At 42.1% G+C, this 20034-nt stretch overlaps 1 protein-coding gene across 2 annotated transcripts in view; it reads right to left on the bottom strand.

Annotated features, from left to right (window-relative positions):
• The window catches only part of LY75 (lymphocyte antigen 75), a 50313-nt gene extending 31259 nt beyond the window's left edge, over positions 1–19054 (bottom strand). For both annotated transcript variants that reach the window (XM_067299143.1, XM_067299142.1), the window contains exons 1-13: positions 18970–19054; positions 16213–16587; positions 15039–15212; positions 14601–14765; positions 13899–14009; positions 11486–11626; positions 9537–9725; positions 8526–8683; positions 7491–7601; positions 6051–6139; positions 5535–5707; positions 5157–5353; positions 3766–3908 (exon numbers count right to left, since the gene is read on the bottom strand). In XM_067299143.1, coding sequence (XP_067155244.1) covers positions 3766–3908; positions 5157–5353; positions 5535–5707; positions 6051–6139; positions 7491–7601; positions 8526–8683; positions 9537–9725; positions 11486–11626; positions 13899–14009; positions 14601–14765; positions 15039–15212; positions 16213–16587; positions 18970–19054 — 2111 coding nt within the window. The remainder of the gene's footprint in view (positions 1–3765; positions 3909–5156; positions 5354–5534; positions 5708–6050; positions 6140–7490; positions 7602–8525; positions 8684–9536; positions 9726–11485; positions 11627–13898; positions 14010–14600; positions 14766–15038; positions 15213–16212; positions 16588–18969) is intronic.
• Positions 19055–20034: the final 980 nt, after the last annotated feature.

Below are 20034 nucleotides of genomic sequence, written 5' to 3'. Positions count from 1 at the left end.
CAGCTTTCTAACAGCTAAATGGCTTTTGGCAACTTGCCTTTAGGACTTTATTTTTCTCTGACTGTTCATTCCTCTACAGCTAATGAGGCACTGCTTCACTCTCCCCTCCTAGCCATCACCTACAGGCTTAGTGTGGTTTAAGCAGTTGATCACCACAGAGGAACATCTACTAATGAAAGTTTGAGACACTCATTTCGGAAGGATTTCTAGTAACTACCTGAGGAACTAGAGCAATTTTTCAAAATCTTTCAGTTGTTTTGGGCTTTCTATTAAAAAACAAACAAATAAAATCTTTCAGTTTACAATAATTAGCCTGCAAACATAACAGTGCTTTTCAGCTGATCTGGCGCTTCTATATTAACACACATTTTTTGCTTCTTTTGGCATTGCTCATTCATGAACATGAGTAACTCAGCCACCGCTACACTATTCTTGACAGCGCTTTTAAGCTTAAGTAAAGCCTTTTGATAACCTTCTGAAATTATACTATCACCTTATTGTGGCATACACCAAAAAAAAAAAATTCCTCCAACCATGTTAGACAAGTAAAAATAAGACTCACTCCCTATTGCACCTAAGCTTGCAGCAAGGAGTTTGGATGTACTTTAGATGTCAGTCTCCTCATTGCAAAACATTTAAAATCCATCCTGTAGACTGGTATCAAAATGGACTTATCTGTGCCAGAGCAGTCTTTGAGCTGCATTCCTGGAACTGCCTAAAACTTAGATTTTTCTAAGTTTTTGTCCTAAAAAATAGGTGCAATTGGTGCTTTACAATGGACTCCCACACTGACTGAAGATGAAAGACCCTCCCTGCAGAATACCAGCAGCTTTTCTCTCATACAGAACTAAAACTTCATAAAAGCCAGCACTGTACAGCAGTGAATACTCTTTAAAATCAGTGATAATGTAACAGAAACAATATATTTTCCTACTACTGTGTTCTAACTGCTAAAATAGAGAACAAAATTTTTTTTTGTCCCTTACATCAGCTCCAACCCAAGATTAGGAGCCTAAATGAAGTTACTTTGACTTGTAGTCGCAAGTTCTCAACAAGAGGGAGAATACTAACAAAAACTTGTGCATCTGGGCCAACTTCCTAACGGTGCAATTTAAAAGGATAGTGGGAAGGGAAGGCGAGACTGCTGCTTCTGTGGCAAGGCTTGCCTAAAAGTGAAGCTCACCCGACCCCACTCCCCCCTCTGAAAAAGGTGACTACCATGAGCTGCATCCCATCCCGCCAGTCACCCCTCCTCTAGCAGAAAGAAGGGCAGAGAAGCTGCATCAATGCAATCTCTACAACATGCATCTTGGCTTTTATTGCTGGCTTGGCTAGCGTATTGAGAATAAGATCAGTCACTTCTTGCAAACTCAGCGATACTTTCTAGATTCAGAACAAATACTGAAGCAGAACTGTGCATATAAAAGGCAATTGATTTCTTTCCAGTAAGGTGTCCTCATTGAAACGTTATTTCAAACCAACCCAAGCTGTTATTTTCTTTGCATCCAGCATCACTGCCAGCTATAAGCTGCAGAATGCTCAGGAAAACAATCCTAGAGAATGAGAGCAAGTTAACCCTTTTTTACTTCAAGGGACAGGACACAGGCAGAAAAGTTCCAGTTATCTCATGTTTCTTTCAAACAGGCAAAGGCTGGCAGGCAACTTTTATTTTCCTTTCCAATGGCAATCGCCTGACTTGGCTGGAGCAGTTCTGGCTCTTATTTGCCTCTAAGGTGGAATGTGAGTAAAGAACAAAATGGACTAGGCAAGCTGCCCTCTTCCTGGTGAACCAAACTGACTTTTGCTAACATTTAAAAACAAACAGATAGCAATGAGTCACAGGAGAACTGTGCGGGCAGAAAAAAAAACTGAAACAAAAAAAGCCAAGGTGTGGCTCCTTTCCTGAGCAGAAATGACTGCACTGAATGAACAGTTCAGGTCACAGTTTGCACTGAGAAAACGCAAGGAAAACAGACAAATTCTGTGCCAATACATTCTGGCAGTCAATCACTCCTAACATTATCATAGGATGATTTCTCCCACTTATCCAGATTATTTGTTTTTGGTAAAAGAATTCACTTGTTTTCTTCTCTCCTTTCTCAAATGAGCTCATTTTCAGACAAGCTACACATCACTCTTGATCTCCAAAACACTTTATATAATCACCACCTCTGAGCAATTTGAAAAAGTAATTAACTTAGACAATTTATTGCGTTATATAAACAAGCAAACAAATGTAATTTAAAAGACTTCAGGCTATATCAAATATGTAGCATTTCTGTGCAGGAAGTTCTGCAGCCCTTGGAAGGGGGTTAGCCCAGACAAAAAAATCTGTTTTGGGTTATACTTGACACACACAGAACTACAGTTCTGACTGCAAAGTCAATTAATATTATGCTCAATATATTGCCCCCCATTTAAGTTCTGACAGAATGTTACTGAAGTACTGCGACCTTCCTTCTTTCAGGCTAAGTTTGATTTTTCTGAAATATGGGAACTGCAGTAGCAGCCTGTGTCAGCTGACTCGCTGAAAAGAGAAAAGTCTTTGAACTCCTAAAAATGGCCACTAACTATAATTAATACCAGACATGGTCAGCAAGCTGAAAAGTGATACCAACTACATATACTAAGAAGGAAAATAAAAATAAGTTAATTCTCTAATCATGTTTCATAGTATATTAGGTAAAATAAAACAAAATTTGTAACTGCAAAACAGTATAATAAGATTTATAGCTAGAAATAATTTGTGCACTAATTTCTATTTCACGGATTTTAATCACTTTAGCAAAGGAGTCACAAGTGGCTTTATACAAGCTGACCAATCTATTTACAGAGCATACAGGTTTGCTTTTGTCTTTTATTGACATACACATTGATCAGGTAATTTTCATAATTTGTGCATTTCTAGATAAGGTGGATTCTTCTAGATAAACTGGATTTTCAAGCAAGCATCTCTTCAGTCATCAAGTATTAAAATTTATCACAGTGCCGTACCTTGACAGCTTTTAAAATAATCCTGATGTAGTTTGTGGATGAAAAGTTTAGATCATGTAACTGGCAGCATTTGAGTTTAAGCTGGCAAAAGTTCTGCAAGACCGGGCTGCCAATCAAAAAACACATTGCACAAGGACCTGACATCACACCAATGGCTAGAAAAGCTTCGCAGCAACAGTTTCTTTGATTACAAAACCCTCTAAGGGTTAATTTCTTGATACTAGAAAAATCAACACAGCCATTTAATGCCCACGTAGTGTTATCGCAGTTATGCCAAATGGGATCTGTGCCAGCCAGATTGCTGGACACTAATTATTCACATGTTCAAAAGACAGGACCCAATTTAGTCAGGAAGCATTTAATAAAAAAAGGTAAGACCTATCTGAAAAAGTGAAATAATAGCTCACTTCTAAAGAGCATATCAGTGAAGAACAGAAACAACTATCATCCAGCTGCACCAAAATTCAACATAAAGTAGGAAAAATTATAACAACATAGGCTTAAATTAATGTAAGGGAAGATGCTTAAAGCAGATCTTTTTCTCGCGCTCCCTCTAGCAATGTGAAATGTTTGCCTAAGCTGTACTCCCTTGACATTTTCCAGGAAGGCAGTGACATGACCAGCAGTTCAAATGCCACATCTAGCTGTTTTTACTGTGGGAAACACACTGGATGTACACTATCGCATACTTGCCATTTGGGGTCAGCAGCAGCATTTGCTATCTATTACTGTGCCTGAAATCAAAATCACAGCCCACGGCACATTGGTTACCTGATGATTTTTCTCAGGATAGAATGAAGCACCTTGATTTCTTCTGAATGACTAAAACTAGGCAGGTGGCCTCCCAGAGCTTCACAGAACCTTTCTGCCTCTTCCCACGTCCTAGTCCTCAGCACTCTTTCACTGTGGAAGAACTTCACAACAGCCAAAAATCAGAGTGAAAAACAGCAGAAGCAACAGCATTTCTAAAGTACCTGCACGACTCAAATATAGACACACTATGTAGGAATGAATAACAGGTATTTCCATGGGGAGCACGTTGGACTTTAAACTTGACTTCTTAACAGTTATTGTATTTTTTCAGTTTTGACAACAGCCAGACTCTGAAGTGTAGCTAATAAAATTTATTTCAAATACTCTGTGCTCCATATGACAAAATATCTGTTTTTCTTTACCAGAAAGATTTTAGAAAACACCACCAAACTCATTCCAAAATTGCAAGACAAATTATAGGTTTTATGGGATGTAACATACACCTCAGCTAACACATTCACTTGATCTCCCTTTGCCTTCTGTCCAAGCCAACTCCTGTTAGCTGGGTCTGCTACACACGCATGCTTGGTCAGTAAGAGTTTTGGAGAAACTGCCAGGGCCAGCTGTCACATCCCATCAGCCGGACGGGGCCAGCTATGTGGCACATCAGCTAGATCCATCCATTTGGGATCCTTGCCCGTGCCCTTGTTTTTCAAGCTGGGTTTCCCCACTTTGCAACATGCGCTGTTTCTAGTGCATAGTTCACTGCAGACACTGAAACCAGAAATACTGAATAAACAATTCAATAAACAACCTCAGTATTAACTTTTTTTTTCTCTCCTATTAAAAACAAGCGTATTTCTAAATGCAAACTTATGTAAGCCATTGCACCTAAGAGCACGGCTTTTTCTTTCACTATTTACTTCAAAAATATTAAAATACAACTGAGGCTGCACTTCTTCATGGGAGTTTCATATCCATGTTCAAAACAAAAAAGAAAACTCCACCTCCCCAGTCTACACCCTCCGAGCACGCAAAAGAAATGAGCAGGGGGAGGCCGATGCAAAGCACCTTTTTTCCCTTTTCAGGCAGATCCACGTGCTGGATGATGGCAGGCAGGTGAGGATGCAGACACAGCACTCTCCGACAGCACCGGGCTCCCGAGAGCCCCACTTGGCTCTGATGTGCAGAGCCGGCTGCGGGTGGAACAGGCAGAGGCAGGCTGCCGAGAGTAATGCATAGGAATATCTGGAGGCGTCCAACCGCAGTCCGCATGAATTCCTCCTCTCACTGCAATACAGCCGCTCTGAAATATCCTTCAGAGCGGCCGAGAGCCCTAAAACGGCTAACCACACCCTTGCTGCAAGACTGTAATGGACAATCAACATCCAACAGGAGCAATGTTTTACCTTGTAGCAGGCAAGGCCAGATCCATTGTGCCAGCCAGGAGGACAGGGATCAGTTGGCTTCGGGAGCACTTCTGGTTCCTTGGGCGGCCCAATGTATTTTTTGCAGACAGAAAATGCTTTAGTGGTTTTACAGTCTTTAGTTTCCCACTTTCCAAGAGACTTCCCACTGGGCATGGCCACACATCCTCCTGAAAACTCTGAGATTGAAGCCAACAAAAGAAGCATTTAAAACTATTGACCAGTTTTCCAAAAATGCATAGGTTTCTGAATAACTACTTTATGTCATCCTTGGGAGTCCTTTAACATGGTACTCCAACACTTGCTCAATGTCAAATGATAATGTTTTTTACTTTTTTTAAAAAAAACTGTTAAATTTACCTGGTTGCATTGAATTCCAATTAGTGTATGTCACAGCTTCACTTTTTTCCCCAGCCACTGCACCCCAAGAATATATTCCTGATTGGCTAATATCTTGCAAGCCAATCCAGAAGTATTTCTCTTCAATTTTGCTGTATTTTCTGATCAAACTGTTTATAAATTCTTGTTCAAATCTGAAAATGCAGAGATTAATTCAAATCAATATTAGAAAGACATCTGAAGCTATCAAGCCAATTTGAAAGCCAGACATATTACAAGAATTACTTCAAGTGGTTGTCCAGGCAGTCCCATATGTACTGTACTCTACAAGAATTTCTAAATACTCTAGGGTCAATATTACCATCCATTATGGGGTCAGCAGACTCGGAGCTAATATGCTTCCTAGAAGGTACTGGGGGGGGGGGGGTTGTTTGGTTGTTTTTTTACAGTGTCTAGCTCACAGAGGTCTTAATCTCTGACTGAATCTTCGGGATCTTACTGTACAATATACACATAAATCACAGAGCTGTACTTTACCTGTTCACTACTGTAAGATTGCACTTTGCTCCAAATGATACTTCCGTTTTATAAATCTTGTAACAGAAGTTTCCGTGTTTCTCCCACCCCTGGTTAGAGATTGAAAGACATGTTTATACATAACAGCCTAATTTAGGCATTATGATCTCTCCTGCGTCCTGGAAAGAAATCATTGCTAACACTGGTTGGTGCCCATAAGCTGACAGGCAATATACAAAAGAGAAATGCAGTGTATCAGACATCCATTTGCTCAGTTAGGGAGGAAATAAGATATAAAGGATACATACTCCAGTATCTGTATTCCAGATGAGGAACAGAAAATGAAACTCTCAGATTCCGAGCTCCAAGAAATAATTCAACCACAGGAATAAAATACAGCACTGTTTTGGCTCAACTGTGCACAGAGGCTTCTGATTGCCATGTGCATTTAGAAAGAGACACGAGGGTGACAGCCTCGTCCCGTTCAGAACAATAGGAGTTTTGATGCTGTTCCACCAAGGCCAGGATTCAAACAGAGGAATGATAAAAGGGTGTCATTAGTGTTGCTTTACTTAAAAAAAAAAAACAACACCAAAACCAAGACAAAATGAAAAACATTTTTATACTGAAAATTTGTGAACTTGCAAGAATGCTCAATTTTCAGATCTTTTCCCCTATATTTACACTGAAATTTCAAGGAATATTAATTTTCTTATAACGTGCTACCTCTTTGCTAGCCTACCAGTGCTGTTGCTATCTGAGTAGCAAAAAAAGCTACAATTCCACATGCTGGCAGTCTCTGAAGAGACAGAGTGAAAATGCCCTCAGGTTGTGCAGAAAGATAATGGGCAGACGTGTTTTCTGTTGCAGGCATTATGCCACATTGACAACTGAACCAGTTTGAAGTATCTGGTAAGAACACCCCAACACCATTCAAAACAGAAAAGTTTGAAAGCCTAATTTATGTTTTAACACCTGTTATACTAAACAAAACAAAACTTTACTCAAGTCAGAGAACAAAGATGGGAGCCAAGTGAAACAAACAGAAACCTAATCTTTTTCATTTATCAATCTCTGCACATCCTTATGTTGCAAAATACTTTTCCTAAATTCAAAAAGTATATTTAAAGCAAAAACCACAAAGCAAATAGCATTAGTGATAACCTATCTAGTAAAAATCAAGTTTCGTTATTTTTTTAAACAAACAAATAAATGCAACATCTCCCTCCTGGCTCCAAGCTCATACTTTCACCCATAAACAGAGTGCTAATATACCCAGTGTCTGGTTAGGAGAATATGAAGGTGTACCAAATTTGATTCATTGTATACAAATATCCTTTTTAAGCCAAAGTGTTTTATTGATTTTATTTTAGAGGTTAGCATGCAAAAAGGTAGAGGAAATAAATAACTTTATGCAGGCTTCTGAACCAAGTGACAGTAAAAGAAATAGACTTTTATTACCTCTTTCAATGAACAACTTTTATCTGTTTTTGTTTCATTCAAAATCTCTCCTCTTTTTTTGCATACATATTTCAATTTCTCTTCACAGGATTTGACTCTCCACTGTCCCAACTGTTAGAAGGCAATGAAAAAAAGTATTTAAAATCCTGAAATCTTCCTGTTTCCACAGTGCAGGCAGAGTTTTCAGAAGGGGGAGAGGCAGAACGCCTGCGTTACTTGCAGTAGCAGTGGCAAAAACACCGGATGTGGGATACCCTGGATTACACACATGTGCATGTGTTGAAGGGCAAGAGAAAGCAGGCAACACAGACACGGGAAAGCTCGGGATCACCCATGGAAGGGGCAGGAAGAGGCCAGGGTGGTGCTAACTGGAGGGCAGGGGTGCAGGGGGATCTCGGCTCGCCCAGGGGATGACACTTTGAAGAAGTAGGACACATAGCTTCACTGCCAGCTGGGAACCACAGCCAGCAGCTGCTTGTCCCGGTTTTCCACCGTCTCCAGGAGAACGGGATATGGCCTGCTTCCCTCTGCTCATCCTCGACCACCACGCACGGCACCTGTCCTCCTCTCTCACCTAGGTATCTCGCTACACCTCCTTAGACAGAGTGGCCCAAAGTGGTCCTGGAGATGACCGAATCCAGCTTTTGCTTTCAATACCTCAGCCCACCTCCTTCCTAGCTCTCTGCTGCAGACACGCAAGGATGTGGTAACCCAAAACGCAGAGCGACAGAGGCAACCGGCTGGCCAACAGCAGCAGCAGTCTCAGAGCTGTGAGCAGTTTTTTTTCCATTCTTTGTGGCAAACGACCCATGCAGACAAACTAGCAAGCAGTGGCTAAATAATGTTAAGAAATTTGCTTTTAGGAAGGTGATTTTTAATCATTTTGAAGATATGGCTAATTTATCTGTATTTTAAAGATTATTCCAGAAGTAAAATCAGTTATTTGATTTTCTCCCCTCTTTGCTTTCACACACATCAATGTGGCCTCTACTATGATGAAAAAAAACCACCTAACAAACAACACTTTATTCCTACCTCTCCTGAATATGACACGCAGTTAGGAGTGCTGTTAAAAGGAACTTTTGGTTCATTCTGATCCCAATAGGTAAAAAATACAGTTGAGCCATCTGACCATTTGAACAAGGTTGGTACACCTTCATTCCTGAGACCCATCCATATTTCCTCTTTCACATCTGTAATTTAAAATGAGGACAAAACTATAGTTTCAGAATAATATACAAGCTAACTGTAAAAGAACATGAAATCAGCAAAATTAAGTTTTTATCACTATAATGAACAGAATAAATGCTGCAATTTTTTTTCTTACAATGAGAATGGGGATGAGATATTTATTATCTTGTTTCTTAAATTACATTCATGAAAGTAAGTTTTACACAGAAGGTAACAGACAACAGGGAAAAAAATACAGAAATAAACATACAAGGACAAAAAAAAAAACACATTCAAAATCTCATTTTTAGAGTGCAGACAAAAAGATAACACCACAGAGTACAGGTAACATTTATTAGTTCAGTGACCCAGCAGTCAAATATTGACCCAACTATCTACAAATCTCTCTGAATGAGAAAATTAAACACAAACTATTAGGAAAATAGAAGGAGGTTAGCCCATTAAGAAATAAAAATAAATAAAACAGATCAAACCAAAATTAATGTGGATTAGAGGGGAAACAAAACCCCCACAACTTTAATGTCAAAGTATGTAATGCACTAAAGTCAGTGTAATACTGCCTCTGAAATCGGTGGAGTAATATTGCTCCACCAAGCCTCTACCATTTTACTTAAACTGCTAATGTGTTAATTTCAGTTCTTATAGTGATAATATTCGCTTTTCTCTTCCTAAAGAGCTAATACGGAGGGGTTGGACCTGAACACTGACATGTGGCATGAGCCTGGGTACGAGCCTGGCATTAGCTCCTTCATTTAAAAGCTAGAGGTTACAACAATCCAGAACATGGAAAGCATTTTGTAATTTAAGGTGCGCAGCACTTGGTGTCTGACCTTTACACCAAGTACCCCAACTTACCATTATGAAGCTTTGTAACAACCAGCTCGACATCTGCTAAGGACTGCAGGCTGATGAGGTCGCTCTGGTTTGCCTTGCACACCTCACGCGCTGCACCCCAAGGTGCCGGGTTGTTTACCGACATGTAGCAAAAGCCATTGTGGGGAAGCCAGCCCGAATCACAGCGCGTCTCCAAGTGGCTCCAGATCTCTGGCAGTAAAGAGAAAGTGAATTAGAGGCCTTTGTTTCACACTGAATAGTTCTGTGCTGTTTGTTTGGTTTTTTTTCCCCCATGTTTTAAATCCTGCAGCACCTTGAAAACAGCCAGAAAACAGCAATCAAAACGTGTTCACAGATAAATAGCACAGCTCTTCAGTACTAATGTTTTGAGACAGTGTCACACTATAGCGAAGCAAATAGTCTTGACTGACCAGCATTATGGGGATTAGTAACATTTTGGAGCAATGATGTGGGCACAAGAAGAAAGAAGTTATCAGGAGTGAAAGTAAAAAGCTGGAATTCATTCTGGTTTTAGTGTAAGCAAGAGGTTCAGAACTAATTACAGCAAGATTTCAGAGACAAATAGAGGCAAAACGAGTTACTTCATTGCAGGGCAGCAGCTTCAACAAGAAGTTGTTTTTTTTTGTTCTGGCAGGAGTTTACACTTTTATTGTGCATTATTATCTATACGCATTGCAGTACCATGCAAAAGACCGATTTTGCATAGCTCATAAGTAAACAAATGATTAGGTTTAAATAATTTTTCTTCTGAATATTAAATAACTCAAGAATTCAAACTATTTTATGTATGCTGAATAAGGTATATATTAAAAGTCTTTCTGGTTCAAAACATGGTATAAAACACGCCAATCACAAAAATGAACACTAGTAACATCTCCACATATCCAACTGAGGAGCCAGAGAACAGATAAGGATGGTTATCTGACAAGTAGTTTTCTAGCAATCATTTATAAGTTTGAAGCAGTTTAGTTAAATTTGAACTGCTTATCCAATTTCTTTCCTCAGTAAAGGCACACGCCTCCCCAGGGGAGCTGGAGAAAACATGCTGCAGCCGGGGATACTCGGTGATACTTTCCGCCCCCAGGACACTGCTTCAGCCCTCTTATCCCCTAGCTCTCCCTACATCCAAGGACACTTGCATCTTCCAGTGAAGATTTCCCACCAGAGCCCCACAGAGTGAGCCCAGGTAAGGCGAAAGCACACATGGGAGAGCAGGCAGCAGACACGGGAAGGGTCGGACATCCAGGTGCAGGTGATCAGCCAAGAGCGTGGATGCAGGTAGATGCCACAGCTGGACAGCATGTGTGTGCACACACGCCTGTGTGTGTGTGGAGGGAGGCAGAATAAAGCCTTGAATTGTTTTGTTTTTCTTATTCTGTTACCGACTGCTATTACAAGATAAAATTAATGGGACAAGTAAACATTACACACTGGGCCAGTTACCAACTCAGGCACTCTTGGCTTCCAGTGCTGGGCTTGGTTTCAAAGGATAGTAAGGTCACTTAACTCACATTTGAGTTCAGAGTTTGATCTAAGCCCCAGGTAGGTCCCATTTTATGTCCACACAGGCAAACTGTGAGGGAAATGGGCTAAAAGCAGTGATGGGAAGGTGTGAGGTGCAAAAACCAGCTGCAGACTTTCAGAGAATATGAAAGAAGATACAAGCCACAGAGGAAAATATTACAAACAGGGCAAATGAGAAATGCTTAGTGTGTGCTGGGAAATGCTTAGTGTATGACTGACAAAGCTGAGAAAAATGAAAGGTGCTTGCGATGCATTATCTTGACACAGCAGAGAGAGTTTGACTGATCTGCTTGAAGACCCAAAGCCACTGTGAAAGCATTCTGGCAAAGCTGTCTAAGCAGGTTTGGGGAAGGGAAAAAGGACTTCGCAAATTAACATTTCTCTCATATTAACATACAAAAACAAACATATACAGGCTGTCCTACCTGGCAATTTCAAAACTTCCTTGAATGGCTTCTTGCAAATATAGGGAAGTGGAGTCCCACAGTGGTAACTCTGCCACTGACCTGAGGTAGCATTCATCACCACACAGCTAGTCCCATCCAAAGGGGACAAATTCTGCATATCTGTGGACAGAAAGAAATAAAAATAGAAGAGCACAAGTTATCTAACAGTCAGTTATCTAAGGCATCATTAGACTGCTGCATTTTTTTTTGATTTTTCAATACAGAATATATAAAGGAATACTTTACATATTACATCATATTACAGCATCTCGTATTTGAAGAACATAACACACTTTGAATGAAGGCACCTGTCCTACCATAGGTCCCACACAAAGTTTTGGGAGAGAGAAAGCTACAGAATCAAAGAATCCGGCCTCCTATTCCAATGTTTAATCCTATAACCAGGAGGAATGTTCTATTTACAATACAACAAACCCTTGGCTGAGCACTTTCCCAGACTAAGTGTATCTCAGGGGACAGCCCTTTCTGCAGCCCTCAGTTTCCTTTGGCAGCCCCGGTCCAGCCCCACTCCCACTGCAGCTCAGCACCCTCTCTCAACCCTCACCTTAAGAAAAGCCTTAGACAAGGCCCCAAACTAAAAATATTACAAAGGAGAACTCTTTTTGCAGCCCCCAGCCTCCCTTGGCAGCCTCTTTCCATGGGTACCTTTTGGCTTTCTCTTTCTGTGAGCCCTGATGCAAATCCACGCTGCACCCTACACAGCACACTCCAGCTCCCCCCACGCAGGGTTCATCCAGCCTTCAGCAGAGAAGGCTCAGGGAACATCTTACTGCTGACATTAACTTCTTCATGAGCGAGTACACAGGAGACAGACCCAGACTCCTTCCAGAGGTGCCCAGTGAAAGGACAAGAGGTAACAGGCACAACTTGCAGCAAGGAAAATACCTACTAGATATCAGTAATTTTTTTTTTTTTTTAAACACAAAAAGGGTAGTCAAACACTCAAATCACCTAGAAAGGCTGCGAGACCTCCATTCTAGGAGATATTAAAACTTAATTGGACAAAGCCCTGAGCAACCTGATTTATATGAGCCAGGAGTTTGACTGGGGACTGCCAGAGGTCCCTTCCACTTTGCATCATTCAATGACCCTATGAAATCAGTCACAACATAACTGACAGATAAAACATACTTTACACACTGATTTCCTCTGAAGCAAAACTAATTTTCACTTTTTTGGTGCCTTCTTAGTGGTATTTTAGTTACAATGATCTGCTTTATAACCATGGAAGTCTGAACTTAGAAAATCCAGATTTTAAAAAAATAAAGCCTCTACCAATATGGAACACAGAAGCTCAACTCAAAGCAAACAGTAAGTACAGAAAAATCACCTAGCATTATTCATCGTTTACCTTTCACCACTATTCCGAAGAGTGCAAATCATCAAATTCAAACACCACAAAAGTTGCACAAGTCTCCTCCCAATGTCCAGTCCCTGTCGCTTTGAAACTGCAGTTTTAACTTTCTGATGACAGGGTTAGTCCAGTAATTTAAGTAACATCACTGACTTCAGAACATGGTTTATTACACTTTCACACCTGTATATTTAAGTTTTAATCTCCAGGTAACATTAGTATGCCTGCCAAGCCTGCAGATTGAATTATGCCACTGAAACTTGGGATAATCTAGTCTCTAGCTCTGCATACAGTCCTATAGCATCGCAGGAGTTGCAGAAGGGGCATCCAATAGAGTAAGTCACAGAAAAGTCCTTAAACTTTTAAAAAGAAAGACTGTATTTTGCAAAAATCTTATAGAAATCTCTTAGTAAATCTTTCAAGAAAGTAACAGAAATCACTTCTTTTTCCACAGACTTCATGTCACAGACTAATTTAAAAAAAGGTCAAATTTAGCTTGAATGGCAAAGCAGTATTAGCTTCAGTGTTCCTGATTATTATTCCTCAAGGATTCTCATATAAGAGGTTTCCAAAGGTTTTGTACTTCTTTCATTTTCACCTAAAAACAAATTTAAGCAACCTTTAAGTTTAAAAACACAGGTCAGGCTTCTGTGTAATGTCAGCTCTTGCCCACACCTCAATAGTTGTAATATTTGAGGGAAATCAATGCCATTTTGTCAGCGGGAGAAGAAATTTAGCAACAGAATCTACAGCTGCCCTAGCTGCTAAAAAGGATCTCAAAGATCCTATTTATTTGTGTCTTTATTAGAGATTTATTAACCTAATCTTCCATAAATATAGAATGAGTGCAGACAGCAAGATTCATTGTTTAGGAAGAAAGGATGTTTCTCAACTTTTAAGAGAAATGGAACAACAGTGTTCGTTTTGATGAAGTCCAATGGGGGGGGGGAAAAAAACACAAAACAAAATACTAGTTTGTTTTGTGAATATTGTTAATATCACCGGGAACATCATTACCTGGATGCCAGCTGAGAAAATTCAAGGGTTTGTGATCTGACCACTGCCAACCTCCAGAAACATCCAGTTGATTTAAGCCAATCCAGAAGATCTCAGCAATGTCATCCTTACCTGGGGATTTTTTTTTAAATAATTAGTATAAAATGTTCATCCTTTATTGGTCACTTTTAATTTAAAAACGTCATCTGAAAGGGCATTCATTTGAGGAAAAAAAAATTGCTACTATAATTGTATACACAACTTTTCTTGAACTGAGGAGGAATTCCCACATTTACCCACCCAAGTCTCCCCTCCCAGTGCCTTCAAATATTTATCATTTTATCTTATATTCCCAAAAGTACACCGATAATTCCTCCAGGTCAAGTCTGAACATCAGTGAGAATGATTTCATGATAACTGAGCAAGCTGCTAACAAAAAAAAAAACCAAAAAAACCCACCCTACTCATTACGAATATGAACAAGAGCCAGTCACTATAATGAAAGAACATAGTCAAATAAAGAAAAGTCTCTAAAATGAGTTTAGCAACTCTTTTTTGCTATGCAAATTAAAGCATCACAGGGTTTTAAGTATCAAGAAGTTTCAACCCAGAATTTTAAGACTGAAACTAAAATATTTCTTTTTTCTCTATATTTCTCTATATTCACTTTATGTTATTTGTCAAGATTTTCTGGTATTTTCTTATGTCAATAATTATACCTACCTTGTATGTAACTTAATTCAGCTGCATCTTGGATGCTAAGTAAATCTCCCCCTTGTCTTTGACATGAAATATAAGCTTCTTTCCAAGAAAGAGCAGACTGCGTATTAAACTGGTAGCAACTTTCAGAGCCCGGATCGTGCTCCCAGATATCATGACAACCATCCTCTGCTTAAAGCAAGCACACGATACTTTTAACTATAGCTATACTGAAATGGCATAAAGTTGCAAAACAAAAATTTTAAACAGAGAATTTCTATGTATATTTATATTGAAATCATACATACTGCAAAGTAAACGTGCACTGACTGCTCTACCAACACTGCAGTAGAAAAGGAATCTGTTTTACACAGTTTAACAGCGAGGTGCTACCAAGGTGGAGCTATACATACAGGAAGTGACAGGACTCTTTTAGGACATCTATTTAGAAACCCAACATGCCTGGTTGTAAGCAGATTCCCCATTTGCCATCAAGAGTATAATCTTCAGACGTGGCGCACCATTTACCACCTGCGTGTGTTTCATCCTGAATGCAGTCGTGATGCCAGGTCTTATTATACAGAAAGGGGAACTCGCAGGGCTTTCCATAGGAGTTCCCATCTCTGGTATAAATCTCTAGGAAAAAGCAAGCAAAGAAGCAGGTAAAGTCATCTGGGGGAGGAAAGGACAGCAAGTAAGTGTTTACTGTTTGTACAGACACAGTTAACTTCAAAGTAGGCAAATCACACTCGTGGTCTGAAAACACCATATCCTGTTGTTAAAGACAATATACAGCAATGCCAGAACTGAAAGATGTGAGAGAAAAATATTGTTCTGTACTCTTTTTCTTCCAAGTAGGGCATAACACATCAGAAATGTGTTTCCGCCTTCCTGGTAAGTTAGGGATAGACACTTTTTCCTAGGAAAATCCAGACGGTTTGCACAGAGTACTACAGAGCAAGGTGCTAGGAAATGAATACATGCAGGAGAAGGAAAACGAATTTCAAACAGAAGCCTACTTGGCCCTTCAGCCTGGCCACTTTGAACAGCTCAAATACAAAGAAAACTGTGCTATCAAATGGGACACAAACTGTTCACCATTTCTGCCAATTCTTCTTTCGAAATTTCAGACAAGACCAGCTTCCAGGGCAAGTGGAGAGACTATCAGAGTAAAGGAAGCTGATGGTTCCTGACAGCCCAACAGGCTGCGAGCCAGCAGCACACACGGAATTTGACTGAACAGCCTACCAGGGAAGAAAATATCTTTAAATCCTCTCATTTAGGTTAGCAGCAAAATTCCCACCCACTGTGAAAAGGACAGTCACAGTTCTGACGGAGCATGGTTGATATTTCACAATTTAAAAGGGCCTCACTAAAGAATGGGGTGGGGGGGTTAGACGTGAATAAGAAAGCCACTCACTTAAAAAAAACTTCTGAAGTTGTGCATATGTTTTGTTTTCTTAAAAATAGTAAAGTTTCATACCTGAATATCAATATCTCTCTGTAGCAAAACATTCTATCACTTTGTTGATTAGCTCCTTTACATGATTAACTTTAACTAATTATTGGCATAGACTTATAGCAAAAAGTCCTCACCAAAAATCTGTGCTTCCTCCAAGCCCCTGTGCAAACTTACCATGGTAAGGATATCGACATATGTCATCAGAGGAACTGTTGCTTCTCCACTGGTCTGATGCATTTATGCTTGCAGTTACAAAAGTACCTTTGATGGTCACCTTGTACTGAGACGCACCGAGGATGGAAGCGTCAGCACATCGCCACCAGAGCATAAGTTCTGAGTTACAGTCAACCATTTTCAGGCGAGACAGTGATTTGGTGAATATATCGAGTCCCAGGCACTGCTGGGACCCCAAATGAAAGAGGCGATTCTGGGATACCCATTTCCATAATGCTTCACTTGTCTCCCCGCAGTCAGCTATCACTATCCGTGAGTTTTTAACTTGTATGCATTTGTTCAGTATGTCATGGCGAATGGTGAATGCATCATTGCCTGTATATGAACACAAACATACTCACATATAGGTGTGATTAAAAACAGACTTCCTGTGAAAGTGATACTTAAAGTGCAATCACATTCTGAGACAGGCTACCAGGAAACTACAGAAACTGCTGCTTATACACTACGCTATGTTTCTTACATAAGTTGCAGATTACCAGTATGTACATTTTCCTGTTCTCCAGTGAGTATCTTCTATTTATGGAATAAAAACAACAAAAAACCCTCTTTCAAAGTGGTTATAAAATGAAGTGGCAAATGAGACCTTTTTCTAAGCCCAATTCTATCAATGAGAATTCTTTTAATTTTAATGCTTACTGATTGGATTAACCCTTGATTAATTTGCAAGCTCACTGGGTCAAGAACTGTCTTCATGTCCATAGACATGACTAAATGCAGTAACACAAAGCAGGCAGCATAAAATGCAATTAGTAATAGTCTTCACTCAGTACTTTTCTTTTTTAAGCATCTTACGTGGTATACAGCATGATGGGCTCATATTTGAACCAGTTTGTGGGTATAACTGCAGTATTACTTTAAAAAAAAAAAAAGCACCATTTCTGAAAAAGTTTTGAACGAATATTCAGCTCACTGCAAAAAGTAAAGTGAAGCAGGGCTCTGAACACACTACACAAAGCAGCAGGAGTATCACCTTCAAAATGATACAGGAACGCTAGTTCCATTAGTTCCGTTTTCAACTTAGTGTGTCATAAAAAGGTTTTAAAGAAATATGGATAGCTCTGCTGAGATAAGTTGACACCTGTGCCAGTATAAAAACACTTCTATGTAAAGTGGCAGGAGGTTTAAGCGAAGTAGGGGAAAAAAAGCCCTAAAACCATTTCTGCGTCACAAATAAAGATGTTCCCACAGTATAAAACTTTCACTGACCAGGCTGAAAAGCACCTATGCCAACCCAGACCCACAAGGCTACTACTGTGCTGCTTAAAAGAAGGAATCTGCTGAGTAGTGTTTTGTATTTAATAGTAATGCACTGTCAGTCACATTCTTACTGCCCTTTTATTTTTTTCAATACGACTTAATAATAGGTTTGGCTGAACAGCAAGGAAAGTATTCCGTGATGTTATTCTGTGAATTTTACCACTATTTCCCAGTATACCAATGAATTTTCCATTGTATAAGTGCCAAATAGTATCTAAATGGTACTGAGTTGATCAAACTGCAAAGAAGAATCTCTAAGTCAGCGACCTACTCGAGAGACTTTTCCTAAATAGCACATTTTAACCAATCCTCTCTTTAACCCTCTCTATTAACTAGGTAAGACATTTTAACCAACAAATCCTGCTTTTGTGGTCTCTTGTTACCCTGTGCTTTTCCATCATTACATCTATTTTTACTATTTGCTTTTTAATCTCTCCCCTCCGGACTTCTCCTTTTCCACTTTTTGTGACATGTCCCCTACCTCCTCTCAGGCACCCCATTCCCCATTCTTCTTTCACTTCTTCCCACGCAATCTTCATTCTTACATCAAGAAAAAAACCACTACTCTTTAAAATTTCCCCAGAAAAATTACTGATGTCTTCTTACCACATTTCTTTGTATAAATATTTTCTAACCAGTATTAACACCAGTGTTCAATTACTCTTGCTACGAAATTTTACCAGGCATCTTTTAGCTACAAAACTGAGCCTGTTATTGTAGAAGTATATAAAAATATGAGAGATGCAACTGTTAAGTGAAAAGGCTGCGCTTGTTTCCCGGTGGCTCCCACCAAGCTTGCGGCTTCGGCTACCAAGAATCCGCTAAACGTGAAACTTTTCAGCTTGCCTGCCGGAGGACAGAAGCAGCCTTCTGCCCATACGGCAGTGAATAAAAGCCGCGGGCGGTGACAGGCCAGGCGGGTTTCCCCGCAGCTGCGGCCCGCCCAGACGGCGGGGAAGCAGAGCCGCCGTCCGCCTGTGAGCTAAGCCTGCGCTGGCACAACTTTCGCCACGGTGCTATCGAGGAAGAAAGGCCGTCAGGCGGTTAGGGACACAACCCGCAGCCAGCGGATACTAAAGACGCACACGCGGAGCTGCGCGTGCAGGTGCGCCGCGGGTCCGAGCCCCAGGTGGGCGGGCGGCGCGGGCTGCCGCGGCTCCCCAGGGACGAGCGCGCACCGCCCGCCGCCGCCGCCGCCGGGGGCACCGCACCGCACCGCACCGCCTCGCACCGCCCGCGGGCGGCGCCGGGGCTCCCCGCGCTGCTTCCACCCGGCCGGACTCTGCCACCTCGCGCAAGCCGCGGCGGCGCCGGGACCCGCCGCGGCGGGAGGCCCCATCGCCGCCCCGCGGGCGCCGCGAGGCGACGGGCCTTCCGCGGCCCCTGCGCGGCCGCGCAGCGCCTCCCTGCTGCGCTGCAAGGTGGGCGCCGGCTTACCTGGGCCGTCCCGGCGCGCCGTGCAGCAGGCGAGCAGCCAGGCGAGGCCGCAGGCAGCCCAGCGGCGCCCCGCCGCCCGCGCCATCCTGGCGCGGCGCGGCGTGGCGTGGCGTGGCGCGCAGGCTGCGCGGAGCCGAGCGGAGCGGAACGGAGCGAGCGCGCTGCGCGGCTCTGCCGGCTGGCCGGGCGCGGGAGGAGCCGGCCCCATTGGTCCGCCCCGAGGCGCGTCACTTGTTGCCAGGAGAAGAGCGGCTCCGGGTTTGGGGCGAGGTGTGGGGCGGGGCGGCGGCCGGGGTGCGGCGAGGCCGAGGCCGAGGCCGAGGCCGGGCCTGGGGCGGGGAGGGGGGACGCCCCCAACTACCTCGGGGCTACTGAACTCAAAACTGAGAAAAAAAAATTAAAAGATTTTGAAAGGGAAATCTTCAGTGGAAAAATGAAGAAAAGGTGAGGGGAAAATGAAGGAAAGGTGAAGGAAAAGTGAAGAACCAGACCTGCTTACCCCACAGAAATCAAAGTTAAAACTAGGGGAAAAAAGTTAAAACGGAAAGAAAGGGAAATTGTAAGAGAAAAAAAAGGGAGGAAAAAGTGAAGAACCAGACCTAATTATCTCATAGTAAGCAAAGTTAAAAGTAAAATTAAAAAAAAAAGTTAAAGGGAAGGAAAGTGAAAGTGTAAGTGGGGGAAAAAATCGAATTTATTACTAAGAAGGAAAGGGGCGGCGGCGGGCCGCGGACTCGGTCTGCCCAGGAATGCGGGCCGGGCTGGCTCCGCTGCGCGGGGCGCGGCGGCGGAGAGGGGCAGGCGGCTGGGGCGGGCGCCGGGTGCCCCCGGCCCCGCGGTGCCGCGAGCCGCCAGTGCGCGGCGCGGCGCGTCCCTGGCCCGCGCCCGAGCCCGAGCTCGAGCCCGAGCCGCGGCGGGTGACGGGGGGCGCTCGCCGGAGGCTCCTGGCCGGCCCCCGGCGGAGACACCCCGCAGCAAGGTCACAGAACCGCATTTTTCCTCACCACAGGCTCTCCAGTACCGCCGGACTCGTGCAAAACTTCGGAGGGAACAAAACACTGACAG

Source organism: Apteryx mantelli, chromosome 6 (genome assembly GCF_036417845.1).
Source record: "Apteryx mantelli isolate bAptMan1 chromosome 6, bAptMan1.hap1, whole genome shotgun sequence".
Lineage (NCBI taxonomy): Eukaryota > Metazoa > Chordata > Aves > Apterygiformes > Apterygidae > Apteryx > Apteryx mantelli.
This window is presented reverse-complemented; position numbering and strand designations above follow the sequence as displayed.